We start from the raw sequence: 15,961 nt of genomic DNA, 5'->3' as shown, positions 1-15,961 counted from the left end.
AACTCAAAATGGCTTAAACACTTGAACATAAGACATGACACCATATAACTCCTAAAAGAGATCATAGGCAAAACATCCTCTGGCATAAATTGTACCAGTGTTTTCTTAGGTCAGTCTCCTAAGGCAGTAGAAGTAAATGGAGCCTAATCAAACTTACAAGCTTTTGCTCAGCAAAGGAAACCGTAGACAAAACGAAAAGACAGCCTACAGAATGGGAGAAAATATTTGCAAATGATGCGACCAACAAGGGATTATTTTCCAACATATACAAACAGCTCATACAATTCAACAACAACAAAAAACAACCCAATTGAAAAATGGGCAGAAGACCTTAACAGACATTTCTCCAAAGAAGACATACAGACCATAAAAAGATGCTCAATGTTGCTAATTACTAGAGAAATGCAAGTCAAAACTACAAGGAAGTTCCACCTCACACAGGTCAGAATGACCATCATTAAAAAGTCTACGAATAACAAATGTTGGAGGGCATGTGGAGGAAAGGGAACCCTCCTACACTGTTGGTGGAAATGTAAACTGGTGCAGCCACTATGGAGAACAGTATGGAGGTTCCTCAGAAGACTAAAAATAGAATTACCATATGATCCAGCAATCCCACTCCTGGGCATATATTCAGATAAAACTATAATTTAGAAAGATACATGCACCCCTATGTTCATAGCAGCACTGTACAATAGCCAAGACATGGGAACAATCTAAATGTGCATCGACAGATGAATGGATAAAGATGTGGTACATATACACAATGGAATACTACTCAGCCATAAAGGAGAATGAAATAATGCCATTTGCACCAGCATGGATGGACCTAGAGATTATCACGCTATGTGAAGATAAGTCAGAAATAGCAAGACAAATACCATATGATATCACTTACATGTGGAATCTAAAATATGACACAAGTGAACTTATCTATGAAACAGAAACAGACTCACAGACTAAAGAACAGACCTGTGGTTGCCAAGGGGAGGGGGGTAGGGGAGGGATGGAGTGGGAGTTTGGGGTGAGCAGATGTAAACTATTAGACACAGGATGGCTAAACAACAAGGTCCTACTGTACAGCACAGGGAACTACATTCAATATCCTGTGATAAACCATAATGGAAAAGAATGTAAGAAAAGAATGTTTATATATGCATAACTGAATCACTTTGCTGTACAGCAGTAATTAACACAACTTTGTAAATCAACTCTGCTTCAATAAGAAAAAAATGTGTGGGGCTTCCCTGGTGGTGCAGTGGTTGAGAGTCCGCCTGCCGATGCAGGGGACACGGGTTCGTGCCCCGGTCCGGGAAGATCCCACATGCCGCGGAGCGGCTAGGCTCGTGAGCCATGGCCGCTGAGCCTGCGCGTCCGGAGCCTGTGCTCCGCAACGGGAGAGGCCACAGCAGTGAGAGGCCCGCGTACAGCAAAAAGAAAAAAAAACAAATGTGTATGTGTGTATATATATATATATAATATATATAATATATATTTAAAAAGTCGGGCTGTATCTCCAGGAAACAAGATGTGGAATAAAGAAATAAATATTCACTGTTTTTTGTTGTTGATAAATAGCTTTTATTCTGTAACTAAAGAAAAAACACCGTTAAGCCTTTTAAAGGATGAAAACAGTGAGAGACCAGATAGTGGCATGCGTCTGCCCAGCAGCTATTGATTATAGAGAAGACTTTTTTCCTTCCAGTTTGTTGAAAGGTAGCAGTGGGGGGAGGGTAGTTACTGAGACTTTGAAAAAATGTATTTCCTTTTTTTTTCTTTTGGCCATGCCGCATGGCTTTGTGGGATCTTAGTTCCCCAACCAGGGAGTGAACCCACACTCTCAGCAGCGAAAGCGCAGAGTCCTAACCACTAGACCGCCAAGGAATTCCCTGAGAAAATGTAATTCTCGAATTCTTGGTAACATCTTTTTCCCAGAATATGAAGTATTTCTTTCTAACTTCTGAGTTTCCAGGAGATTTTATAAGTCAAGGTAACTAAGCAGTAGTGCTCAAGTACTTACATAATCACTAACAGTGGATTCAGGTGATTTTTTTTTTTACCTACCAATACTTTCGCCTGTAAGCAAAATTAAAAAATAAAAATAAAAAAAAATTTTTTTAATTGAAAAATGTATTTTGCAGGAGAGACTACTGTTTAAAACTAGTTTTATTAAAGGCTATTCCACTAGTTTACATTTGATGTTTGGTATACAGTTATAAATAAAAAGCTCATTTTAAGGAAAGCCAATTTTAAGAGGCTGAAAATGAAGCTGGTCAAGGGATTTCATTAGAAACTTAGCTGTATGGCCTGAGGTTAAAAAGGAACACTGATGCTTTGTGATGACAGTATTTGTTAATGTCTCCTGTGGTGCTGTGTGCCCAAGTGGGTGGTCCATAAATGTAATTTGAAATGAAAATGGTACCAGACTTTTTCTGTGTGGATTTAAAAGACAGGTTTGAATATGGACTTCAAATTTAATACTTCCTACCCCATGTTAAGTGAAGCTAATTAATTTTAGCTTTCTGGAATTTTGTAGCAAGAAGATCCACTTCAGGAGAATATATGTAATCCTTTCCCTCAGACTCAAGCACATGGGGCCTTTAAAAAAAACACTATATGGTCTTTTTGTCTCATAGTCTGTAAATTTGGAGGTGGGGATGGGAAAGTTAAGGACAGTTAGATTTAGTCTAAAGATGAGGAGAAGTCAGGTCACCTAGAATTGTGATAATTTTGATAGCCTTATTTAGAAAGTTATCCTGTTTATTTGAGGGATACAACAATAATAACAGCCTTTGCAATTTGAACACCTTTGGAAGATATTGACATAATCATTTTTTCTAATACTGAGAATCAAAGCCTGTGTGTCTTGAAATTCTAAAATACGTTTATAAACCTCTTAATTTCCAGGATTCCATATGATCATTTAGGTTTTCTTATCTATTCTTCCTTGCTTTTTCATGTAATAAATGTTTATATTGATATCTGGTATGTGCCAGGCACTCTTCCAGGTACTAGTGACACAACAGTGAACAAAGCTCAAATATTCCTGTCCCCATGGAGCTTACTTAGTAGAAGGAGACAAATAAGTATGTCAGGCGGTAAGCATTATGGAGAAAAATAAAGTGCCAAGGGAGAAGCCCTGCAGACCAAGGTGACAGCAGGTGCAGAGTGGGGTGGGGGAGGGGGACTGGAAGTGGAAGAAGAAGGGCACGTCATCAAGGTTAAGGACTTCAGGTTTTACGCTCAGATGCAAAGTCTAGAAGGTTGCGAGCAGATGACTTGATGTGATATGTAGACCAGGGCCTGGCAACCTTTTTCTCTAAAGGACTGGATAGTCAGTATTTTAGGCTCCGTGAGACCTACAGTAGGGTCCACACTGCTCAGCTCTGCCTCTGCAGCACAGAAGCTGCAGTACACGGTACGTTACAGATGCCGTGACCGTGTTCCAGCAAAACTTACAAAAACAAGGAACGGTCTAAATGTATCCTTTTGGGGTAAAGTTTACCAGCCCCTGAGATAGACCATAATAAACCAAGGGCAAAGGCAAGTTGAGAGAACTTTTGCAGGAATCCAAGGCAGAGCTTATGGTGGTGGTGGAAGTGGCAGGAAGTGGTCAGATTCTGGATAGATTTTGAAGGTAGAGCCAGTGGGATTTGCTGAGGAGTCGAGTATAGCATATGAGAAAGGGGTTATGTGTGTGTTTTTAGAGTTTTAATTAGAAAACAGTGCTTAATATTTTATATTCTATATTTGATAATATCTAGAATAATTGTCTTTTAAAATCTATTTGCAACTTTCAAGGCTGTCCTTTTTTTCCCTTTGAACCTGTTTGACTTTGTTCTTGGTATTCCATCATAAACTGAGAACTAATAAGAAACCTAATAACTTCTCAGTCTACCGTTGTTTACCGCACATTTTTTCATTAGATTTCCCTTATGGCTGAAAGCACGTGTGTATTTGTGGTGTGGTGTGCAGGGTCAAGGGAGAAAGCGGAATTAAGATGTTAGCATTTTAGCTTAATCTGTGGGTAGTCCTAAGTGAGACTTATCAACCATATGAAAATAATATACAGAGCCTTCTTATTTTGGTAATGTGCTTTTATAAAAATGTTTAAAATGAATAATTATTGGGGAAGTACAAACTATTAGATAAGGTCTTGGACCGTATGTCCTGACTTCACTATTTCTTTTACTACCATCATTCTTCAATGATGGCACAGTTATCTTCTCTCACTTTCTCTTCAGCTAATCAGTTGCTAAGGGATGCAGAGTCTGTTGCCATAGTGACCCTCACGTCTCACCTAAATGACATGTCAGATGAATTGCTGAGCCTTTTAACTAGTGGTCCACTCTGATCCACACTACACAGTGCTGTTAGCCTAATTGTCATCGAAGTTTCGTGTGCATCAGAATCACTTGGAATGCTTGCGAAATACATCGCAAAATTTTTGATTCAGTGGATCTGAGGAGGGGCCCTAGAATTTTCTGACGGTTTTGGTCTGCAAACCACACTGTGGAAACTGCTGTTCTCAAGTCCTCTGACAATGGCATTCCTCCACCAGGAACCTTAAGTGCTGCCCTGTACCATCTGATAACTTCAGCCGAGGACTGAAGGATTCCACTCTCTAACCCGTCCTGCATGTTTCCAGCCTTTTTTCATACACTTCCTGAACGTGGCCATCTTTTCCGTCTTTGCTTTTCTACTGTTTGTTCTTGGAATGTCACAGCCAATTTCTACCCATCTCCTCCCATCTTTGTCAGTCAGAATCCTGGCCATTTTACAAGGCTTCTTTCAAACCTGACTTTCTTTTTTGAATCTCCAAACATGTGTGCCGTTTCTCTTTTTTTCATTTGAATCCCCATAGCATTTATACTTCTGATGACATGACCTTACTCTGTCTTAATCTATCTCCATCTATGTATCTTATCTCTGTCCTACCCTTTTATAGGAACGTATAAGCTCCTTGAGGATAAGAAAACATATAGATATGTATATTTTTCTGCCTTGTTCAACCAGCATTTGTAGAATTGAACCACCTTTAAAATTTGTTCCTTTTTTTCTTTCTCTTGTTAAAAAATGTTCTTAAAGTAACATAAGATTGATATCTACCTAGTGTCTTGTCGCTTCCTGCTCACTTTATCTGTTGGAGGAAACCCATCATATTTACTTCCTTCTAAGTACATACTGACCCCTTTTCTTTGGATTAATTGCTTTCTAATTGTGCTGTTCAGCTCTAATGTTATAATTTCTGTTCATTGGACTTCTGATGCATTAGAAACAATATCTTCTTTCTTGATTTCCTTCCCAAAGCTCTTAGTTTACCTAGAGTTAAAGAAAAGAAATGCTCTGCGTAAAATGTATATCTGAAAAGTATTATATCCTCCCAATTGATAGAATTGATGGGTTTGTGCTTAGAACTCTACGGAAGGCTTCATTTCTTTTAGAACTTTAAAGGCATTACACCATCTGTGTTTCATTTTTGACTGGTGAGAAATCCAGCGCCAGTCTATTTCTTCTTTTGAAGTTAACTTGATAGTTTCTGTTTTCCCCATGTTCCCCTTGGGGAGCTCTTGTTCATTAGTTGCTGGATATCTTCAGTTCATCATCTGTCTCCTCTCATATCTGGTATTTTCAGCCTACCATTTTGCTCTAGATTCTTGGATATGTATTCAGCTTTATCTTCAAACTATACCCTGAATTCTTTATTTCATGGAACAGATTTGTACTTTCTTTGAGGTACTTTATGTGTCTCATTTTTCTTTTTCAAGCATCTTTGTTTTATGGATGTAATATCCTCGTCAATATGTGAAGATACTAAACATTTTTCTTAATCGTTTCCTTGTTTCCTTTAAGTAAATTACATTTCAGTTCATCGTGGAGCATTTCTGTTTATCTTGTTCTTTCCCCTCATGCTGATCGTTTTCTGTATATATCTGACGATTCATTCATATTTATGCTAGTTTGTATTTAAGTATCAGGAACCTGGGAACCCTCATCACTGGGGACTTTATGACTGGGGTTTCTTGATCCTTAAGTTATATTTAAAGTAAATGAGAAGGAAACCAGCTGTTTTACTGGAGACCTTTTAAATGTGGCGTTCCATCCTCCAGAATATTGCTGAGGTCTCCCATCACTGGGTGGCCTTCCTCCCATTCTCTTTGCTGTTAAAAGTTTGCTCCTGGGGCTCCCCTGGTGGCGCAGTGGTTGAGAATCTGCCTGCCAATGCAGGGGACACGGGTTCGAGCCCTGGTCTGGGAGGATCCCACATGCCGCGGAGCAACTAAGCCCGTGCGCCACAACTACTGAGCCTGCGTGTCTGGAGCGTGTGCTCCGCAACAAGAGAGGCCGCGATGGTGAGAGGCCTGCGCACCACGATGAAGAGTGGCCCCCGCTCACCGCAACTAGAGAAAGCCCTTGCACAGAAACGAAGACACAACACAACAAAAATAAATAAATTAAAAAAAAAAAAAAAGTTTGCTCCTGGCTTTATTCCTGCTCCGTAAATTTAATGAGGTCCTGGGAAACAGGACAGGAAACAAATGACTGTGTTCAGTCTACTCTCTTGAACCAGAAGGCTTTGTGTTCAACAAGTTAAAGTAGTCCTTCATGGTTAAGTACTGTGAACTTATAATCTTTCACTTGACAAATAATAACTGTGTTGATAGCCTCATTCCACTTAATTCTACCCGTCAAATGGGCAGAGCAATATTGAAGTTAGAGTGATGAGATAGAATTATTATTTAAGAATCCTGCTTGATCTCCAGCATGTGTATTTGACTCCAGATAGGTGGAGAGGAAACTAAACTTTTAGCCAGATGGAAGTTTATTAATTTACCATAGGAAGTATAACCATTAAGGAAACTAGAGGCTCGGGGCTAGTGAATTCTCCATGGAGGAAGGAATCTGGAAAACCAGATTTATAGTCACGTAGTTTCTAGGTGGGCCTGGAGTCAGAAGAGGGCCTCACTGACATTGGCTGGTATCATCCAGCTGAGAAAGCCTTATGTATTGTGTCTGTTGTCAAGTGAGGTTACCGTGCAGACCAGAAAATTAAGTATTGATCAGAGCATATTTTTCTTGGGTTTTGCTTGAGATCCAGAAAGTCTCTTACTGTCGAAGTTCTTTTTCTAGGTGACATTTTGATTGTGTTGATGACAGTTCAGCTAGGACAGTACACTGAAGTGAACTAGGTGTAAGGTTTCTCAGTTCTTCGGAGACCACTCTGAAGACAGGCCAGGTGATTTTGTAAAACTTCTCAGCCACTTTTTATAGATCCTTGCTTAAGGATGCTGTCTCCTAAAACATCAACCTTTTTTTTTTTTTAAGCACATGTAGAATTCTCTCTAATTCTCAGAAGTTCAGTTTATCTTATCACTATCCATCAGAAGTAGATATTATCTCAGTGACACTTAGAAAGAAACTGATACTTAGAAGTTAAATGATTCCAGAATCTCACAGTAAATATAAGTGGCAGACTCAAGAACCAAATCTCAATTTTCTATCTCTAATATTTTCTGCTATACCCCTTAAATTACTATCATTTTATGAAAAAGATAAAGTAATAGAAAGCAGTTGTTTTATATTTTACTATCTTGGACAATTAAGAGTCATAGTAGGGCTTCCCTGGTGGCACAGTGGTTGAGAGTCCGCCTGCCGATGGAGGGGACACAGGTTCGTGCCCCGGTCTGGGAAGATCCCACATGCCGCAGAGCGGCTGGGCCCGTGAGCCCATGGCCGCTGAGCCTGCACGTCCGGAGCCTGTGCTCCGCAACGGGAGAGGCCACAACAGTGAGAGGCCCGCGTACCGGAAAACAAAAACAAAAAAAACAAAAAAAAACTAAAAAAAAAAGAGTAATAGTAAATGTAATTAATTTAGAGTTTACTAATACAGTTTAAGATTGTGTCTACATGTTATGCTAATGCTTACCTTTGTAACTCTCTTTTATAAGTTGGATATGGCCAATTATTTTTATATGGTCAAGACAAATGAAATTAGGTGCATTCTTTCTTAATAGAGCAATACATATTTTAGCATCTTCGAAATACATTAAACTTAGTTAAATGTAATAAGAGCTCAACACAGATGATACTGGTTCTTAAAATAGTCACTATAAAAAGTTACTCTTTAGTACAAAACATGTGGCAAGTGCTATCTTTATTAGCCCAGTACAATTTATATATCCATAACATATAATAAATGAATTTCCTTTAGAATTTCTGTGATTTTTGATGTTCACCAATTCTTTCTTTCCCTTTTACCCAGCTCCTGCAGTGAGATTTAACAAAACATTATTAAACTGTATGCCATTTGTTAAGTTTCAGATGAGGATACAATTATGGTTTTTATTACATATTTAAATTCTTTCTGCCCTCCCTTATTTGGATATATGTTGCTGGTTGCTCAGATCTTTTTGTGCGTATATATTTCACATGCTGTAAATCCATTTGACAGTAATTCACTGGCATTTTACTCCCCAGAAGCTCAGATCCAGCCTTCCTTTCATCCCGACAGCTCGTGTTTTCACTTGGATTGTTTCCTGGTTTGATGAACCTCTTCCTAAGCTCAGTTCCCTCTGCCAGCCTGCAGTGCACTCATGTTATCCCCTTTGTTAAAACCATTTGGTAAATAATTCCTAATCATATCACAATAAAGCCTGAGATCCTTAGCCTGTTTCCAGTTAAGATTTGTATGTCTATTGTATTCAATAGTAGCAAGACCCTAATCAGAAACCAAAGTTAGCACGATCACGGGCAACCATGAGAAAGGAAGTGGTGTTCCAAATAGTCCAATCTTCTCCCAGTTTTTTTGTCACTAGTCAAACAAAGAAATTGCTTTAAAATTCTCTGTGGTACATGAATTTTCCCAAATGCCCTCTCTCTGTATGCACATGTAACATAAGGATATGTTTTATAAGTAAAGTACAAATATAGAGTTAATTAATTCTAAGCTGATTTCAAGTGAAGGTGTAACATGGTGATGACATAATGGTGGCTTAAATCAGCGCTAAGTATTGTTTTTCAAAATATATTTAAAGTAGAAGGTGCTATTTATTATAGTTAATGAGCAAAGTTATGTTAGTGGCAGTCAGCATACATTAACAATGACATAACCAGTGGTCTAAAAAGAAACAAGAAATAAGTAGTATAAAATCTATCAGGTATATTTATAAAGGCGGCTGTTACATGAGAAACAAGTTTAATTGCACTTTCTGTTAGTTTCGCATCTAGTTTGATGATGCGTGAGAACAGATGGGGGGAGGATGGTAGAAGCGGGATTTTGATTCTATTCATACGCTCCAGGTGCTTTCTTGGCTCTTTTAATCCTGATCTTTACTGTATGGCCACTTTGTCTGAAGAAAAAATTTTGTCTGAACCCCTATTTTTAGCTTTTCATTGTAAACATGCACTCTTTGGTGTAATTGGAAGTTTATGTGTCCCTGTGAGGAATAACAGCCAGCAGTCTCCTGAACAATTCCGGATTTAGAATGTACTCCCTAAATTGAGGAATTCACATTTACTTTGAAGGCCGAACCAAGTTCGAAATACTTACTGTAGTTTTTTAGATAGTAGTAGAAACACCTCTCTAGATCTCCCAGATATGTATGATTCAGGTGGGCAGCTGGGAGGTGGCAGATGGTGTATTCAGTGTGGAGTTAACACTCAAACATAAAATATATGCATGGGGATTATTAACTAAAATTCCTCTGTGGACATATGCCCCTTTATACACATATAAATATAATGACACATATACATATAAAGATAACTATAAAAGCTGTTACATAGTTTTTCAACAACAAAGCAGAACACTAACGATGTACATTTTTTTCTTATTTTAGAAGGCTTGCATCAAATCTCCAGCCTTTGAAAGTGGTAAACATGTAAAATAGTGTGATAGGAAAAACATTTAAGATATGTTTTTTTGTGGTGGGGAAAATAATCAGCAGGTATAGCAATTTGAAATGTCACTGAGTGGATTATTAGACCCCCTGGGAAAAGTGATTTGATCCTACCTGCTTTTGCCAGCTCAGCCTTTGTCTTGTAATCCCTGTTCTGGCCTTGAAATTTCTGGTTCGCTCAAGTTCTGACCCCCCAAATACCTTTAGGTATGGAAATGGGTAATAGAACTTTTTGTTTTTTAAGTTTAGAGCATTAGCAATGTTGAGAAGGTTGAATAACTTTTTAAAAACAGGTTTGTGGGCTTCCCTGGTGGCGCAGTGGTTAAGAATCCGCCTGCCAATGCAGGGGACGCGGGTTCAAGCCCTGGTCTGGGAAGATCCTACATGCCGCGGAGCAGCTAAGCCCGCGCGCCACAACTACTGAGCCTGTGCTCTAGAGCCCGCGAGCCACAACTACTGAGCCCACACACGCCACAACTACTGAAGCCCACGTGCCTAGAGGCCGTGGTCCGCATCAAGAGAAGCCACTGCAATGAGAAGCCCGCACATCGCAACAAAGAGTACCCCCCTCTCGCTGCAACTAGAGAAAGCCCTTGGCGCAGCAACAAAGACCCAACTCAGCCAAAAATAAATAAATAAATGAATAAATTTATTTAAAAAAAACAGGTTTGTACTTGTACAGTAGAGCTCATGTAATGCTTAAGCCATGAAAGATACTGTTGGATGTTTTTAAAATAACTGTGAACAGGCATTTTTTACAGCCCGTTCCGTTCTTCATTTCAAATTGGTTATTTTTATTTAAAGGTATATGGCTGTGCAGCAGGTATCCTTTTACTGAATTATACACATTTAAATTTCACCAGATTCATTTGTATCTGTTTTGACTGTAGAGACAGAAGAATAATGAACACGTACAGAGTAGTCGTGATGCTACTACCTAAGCGAGTATTTTCCTCACTGCTGGTGTGCACATAATCTTCTAAAATCTTAGGATGAGTTTTTATTGGCACCATTTGAGAGGTCTTGAAAATTTTATTCTTTATCGTGGTCTTAGTATATCTTGAAGAAGAAAATGGACATTAACTGCCACTCTGCAACCCTCGCTTGGTCTTCAGGATGAGCCTATCAGGAAGTGTGATGACAAGCAGAGTCTCGTAGTTCAGACTTGCCCGTTCACATGGCAGAGAAGTGACCAAATGATACCTGACGTCAAGTCTGTCAGGACCAGGGCCTGGACTTGCTTTGTCGTGCTGGACGTTTAAGTTATACTTTAATTTTCGAGGCATATTCAGAGCATCTTGTTTTGACATCCTTGGAATCTTCTCAGATTTTAGTCAAACGAAATTAGAAAATGTATTATTTAGCAATATGATTTTAAAGTAAAATATCCCCTTTTTAGAAAGCTTAGTTTTTCAGCAGTCACACTGAATATGAATGCCAGGTATTCTGATGGGTACTGTGGAATATTCAGGCCAATCCAGTGGAAAAAGTGGCAAATTGAGTGCGTTGTATTACTGTGAAGCACCTTCTGTGATCGAGGGGAGAATTTGCTCTAGGGCAGAGTGGCTGACCAGTGGCTTTCCTGCAGGGAGGCGTCTCTGCTGCCTGAGCTCTGGCGCCTGGTGTGAGGCCGTGATCTGGGGGGCAGGGACTGTAGGACAGGAGAGAAACATTTGTCCCTCCCCTGCTGCTTGATACCTTTTTGGTTTTTCTTAGGAAGCTTGGAATATTCCTCTTAGACTTTTGTGTTGAGAAAGAGAACGAGGAATACGAAGGGGGCCCTTGGGGATCAGAGGATCCACATTAAATTGCTGTCCTGCTCGTGAGAGGAAGGTGCTTCTCTGTTAAATGGCATGTTTTCCTGCCAGAAGCAGAGGCTGTCTGTCCAGCTGGGCATTGAGCAATCCGGAGGGTCATGCTGAACTGTAGGGGAAGGGAGGGGAGGGTTGGGATAAAATAGAACCTAATGCTACTTTTCAGAAATCCATGGGACAAGTGGTTTTCATAAACAAGTATTTCCTTAGACTTCCTTTACTAGATATATGTATAAAGGACTTCGTAAACTAATGGAAACAATGTATTTGGATAAAATAGTATGGAGTCTCACACAAGTAACCAGTCTGCTGATTTCTCTTTAAAAGTTACTTTTTTTGTTTTTTTGAAGGAGAAAAGTAAGTGATTTCTTTTTAAATTCAAGCTATAATGCTGTCTAAAATTCAGACAGTAAGCAAATCAGTAAATAATGATTTTTCTGTATTTCTTTATAAGCAGCGGCCATTTTTTCAATAGCATTCTTAAAAAGGAAAAAAAGCTCAAAAAAATCTCTCAGTTGGATTCTTAGAAAAGAATGCTAACCACATCTGATTACTTTCTTCATTCTTCATCAGGAAAACTTTGTTTTGTTTTAGGATGTGTCTGGCATTCCAGGTTAAAATGCTTTTTCTATTTCAATTACACTGAACTAGCCAATATAATTTTTTACACCTAAGAGCTGGGGTTACATTGGTGGCATTCACTTTTAAAAATATGTCATATTAGTTGATAATTTAAACTATATTAAGGTGATTGCAAGAGTGGGCTTTGGAGATAGGCCTAGATTTCAATCTTGTCTCTAACACTGATAATTAGTCTTGGTTAATAACCTTTTAGGTCAAGTATTAATAGTCTATTTCAAGAGAGAAACTACCTCACCCTAGTCCTTTATTTGCTTTTATAGATCAGTGTACTGTCACCCGGACCTACCTGTTCCTTCACAAGTTCTGGTTCTTTAGTGCCGCCTACTACTTTGGTAACTGGGCCTTTCTTGGGGTAAGTACAGGTGTCCCAGGGATGCTGTGACCATTAGTGGCCTGTTTTGGTCACAGCAATGCTATTGGGTTTTAAATTTGGTGCTTTCTGGATGACTTCAGGTTTGAGAAGTAACATACAGCTCGTTTACATTTGCAGGTGTTCGTGATTGGGTTGATTGTCTCCTGCTGTAAAGGGAAGAAGTCGGTCATTGAGGGGGTAGATGAGGCTGACTCAGACCTGAGTGATGAGGAACCCTCTGTCTGACGGCTTCTGTTGCACAGGTTTACTAAGCTGACTCTGCATCTCTTGTGCATTTGTAAAGTGTCAAGCTAACATTAGGATGTGAACTGACTAGCTTTCATCAAAAATGGGAGCATGGCTATTAAAAAAAAAAACTATATTTTTTATGTTTTCTGAAGTAACATTATTGTATCATAGATTGACATTTTAAATTGCTATAATAATACTATGTAAATATAAAAGTACCAGCCTTGTGAGGGAATGTTTGTGGAAATTTTTTTTTCCTCTAGTGTATGATAGTGTTGAATTGATTAAAAATCTTCCAGAATTAATATTCCCTTTGGTCACTTTTTTAAAACATAATAAATCACTTGTATCTGTGCCTTTGGGTCTCTAGAGTACTGTGGAATTTTCAAGTGTCTATATCTGATTGTTGAAAAATAATATTCACAATATAGCTGATAAATAAATGTTATTCCACTATGCAGCTTGTTTTCTATTTTCTACATTAAATCACTAGCGCCATTGAAGTAGATTTCATGAACAGATTTCAGGCTGCTTGGTGTGCCAAGGTGTATTATATTGTTCAGACATTAGTCCATTAGATATCTTATCACCTCTACAGTATTTAAGGCATATACATTGTTATAAATAACCTCAAAAGTTGTATTCCAACATAAATGGGAATATTGTCAAGAATAAGTAATCCTGAAAAAAATCAGTGTACTGATCAGTTTAAGATACATGACATCATATTTTAGCTTTAAAGATATTTTCTCATTCTAAAGATTTAGAATTTGCAAAAGATATAGGGAAAGCTATGTACTATCAATAGGGTATTTTGAAGGCATTCTGGATACTGAGATCCTAGTTTACTAACACAGGCAAATTAGAACTCATGAAAAGCACATATTTTGATCCTTGAAGTAGAACACCATTAAGTTTCTGAAAAAGACTTAGGAATTAACAACCATCTCCCATTCAGTTCATCTCTCTCTTAATTTTTGTGTCACTTTGCTCTCATTCTTTGTCTCTGGATAGACCTCCACACCCTTCATGTTTGGCACCTTTGATGTTATTCACCAAGATTCCATTCCCTTCTGTTCTTATTTCACATTTTCTTTTTGGACAATCTCATACACCCTCAGTTTCCAAACTTTTACTTACCTGTTAACTAGAAATTACTACTTCAATTACAGCATGTTGATAATTGAACTCCTCGTTTTTCTGGTCATACCAAACCTCCTTCTTTATTCATTTTTTTGACAGATGGCACTGGCACATACCTGGTTGCCAAAACCAAAACTCAAGCAGACCTCCTTATCTCCTGTGTGTACCTGGCCCATCACTAATCAGGCCATGTTGATCTCTGCTTAACTGTCCTTCCATTTTCCCTCTTCTCCATTCTTACTGTGTTACAGACTGAGTTGTGTTCCCCTCTGCCGCCACAGAAAAACTTCCCTATTGAAGTCCTAACCCCTAGTAACTGAGACTCTGACTGTATCTGGAGATTGGGTCTTTAAAGAGGTAATTAGGTGGCGCCCTGATCCAGTATGACGGGTGCCCTTATAAGAAGAGGAGGAGACATCGGGGATGTGTGTGCATAGAGAAAAGGCCATGTGAGGACCTGCAGGCCAAGGGGAGAGGCCTCTGGAGAACCCGACCCTGCCGGCACCTTGATCGTGGACTTCCAGCCACCAGAACTGTGAGAAAATAGGTTTCAGTTGTTTATGCCCCCCAGTCTGTGGTATTTTGTTATAGCAGCCCAAGCCTTCTAACGCACACTGCTTCTTAATGTCCTCACTGGGCTTTCTGCTGAGTCCCAACTCCTTTCAATCTTTCCTTGACAGTGAAAACACAAATCAGATGATGACATTTCTTTGCTGTGAAAAGCTTTCCGTTATTTCAGAATGAAATTCATAGCTTTCATGTGACATCTAAGGCCCTTCTGGTGTGTGTCCTACCTACCTATCCAGTTTTCACTGCCATCCCCACAGATGTCTCACCATTATCCAAACGGCTCTGATTTCTCACATCCCCACTCTGCTGAACTGTCCCTTCTGCCTATGACACACTTCCCCTCCTCTTGTCTCCTCAGAGAATCCTTACTCTTCAGATCTCAGCCGTGACGTTATCTGGTTAGTTACCTGCCCTAGTCTCCTAGGCACAGTTAGGTGCTGTCTTTTCCCTGCTCACAGGGCTCCCTGTACAGTGTGTTGTGACTGTTACCTTCAGGGCTGCTTCCTCTGGGCTGCAAGTCCTTGAACACATATCTGGTCGTTCAACTTTGCCCCTGGTGTCAGAGCATCTCCCTGCACTTGGAAAGCACTCAGTTGGCAGGCGAATTTGCTAATTCAAAGCTTTATGGGAAAAGAATCAAGATACTGGAATAGAAGGACGTGGAGTTCACCTCCTCCCACAAATACATCAAAAATACTCATACATGTGGACAGTTCTCACAGAATACCTACTGAACGGTGGCAGAATATCAGGCACCCAAAATTGCAAGAAAGATCTCCACATAACTGGGTAGGACGAAAAAGAAAAGAAATTGGGATGGGACCTGCACCCCTAGGTGGGAGCTGTGAAAGAGCAGAAGTTCCCACATCCTGAGAAGCCCCTTCACTGGCAGAGAGATCGGCCAGGACAGAAAGGGAGCTTCAGAGGCGTGGAGGAGAGCGCAACAGCAAGTTGACAGCAGGCAGAACAGAAAGAGAGCTGCATAGATGGTCCATGCCATTGCCCTGCACATGCCAGCCTGAGACTCGTTCGCTGTTGCGTGTGGGTCCGAGTGCTAAACTCGGACTTTAGAGGACAGACCCAGGGAGAGGGCTGGTGTCGGCTGTGCAGAGACAGCTTGAAGGGGCTGGCGTGTGGTATGGCTGCAACCAGGGGTGTACACGGAAGAAGCTTGGGCCTGCCATAGAAGTGAAGCGCTTTCATTAAGTGGTGCATGAAGGGAGGGGCCATACAGGCTACAAAGGGATGTTCCCTCATAAAAACAACCCTCCAAGAACACAGTTTCTCCTAAA

The 15,961-nt window shown here is 39.8% G+C and overlaps 1 protein-coding gene across 2 annotated transcripts in view; it reads left to right on the top strand.

The window, feature by feature from the left end:
• The window catches only part of LMBRD1 (LMBR1 domain containing 1), a 116,497-nt gene extending 103,085 nt beyond the window's left edge, over nucleotides 1-13,412 (top strand). For both annotated transcript variants that reach the window (XM_082669041.1, XM_082669042.1), the window contains exons 15-16: nucleotides 12,616-12,707; nucleotides 12,846-13,412. In XM_082669041.1, coding sequence (XP_082525167.1) covers nucleotides 12,616-12,707; nucleotides 12,846-12,953 — 200 coding nt within the window. In that variant the 3' untranslated portion in view covers nucleotides 12,954-13,412. The remainder of the gene's footprint in view (nucleotides 1-12,615; nucleotides 12,708-12,845) is intronic.
• Nucleotides 13,413-15,961: the final 2,549 nt, after the last annotated feature.

This window comes from Grampus griseus (genome assembly GCF_964374135.1).
Source record: "Grampus griseus genome assembly, chromosome: 13".
Classification (NCBI taxonomy): Eukaryota; Metazoa; Chordata; class Mammalia; order Artiodactyla; family Delphinidae; genus Grampus; species Grampus griseus.
This window is presented reverse-complemented; position numbering and strand designations above follow the sequence as displayed.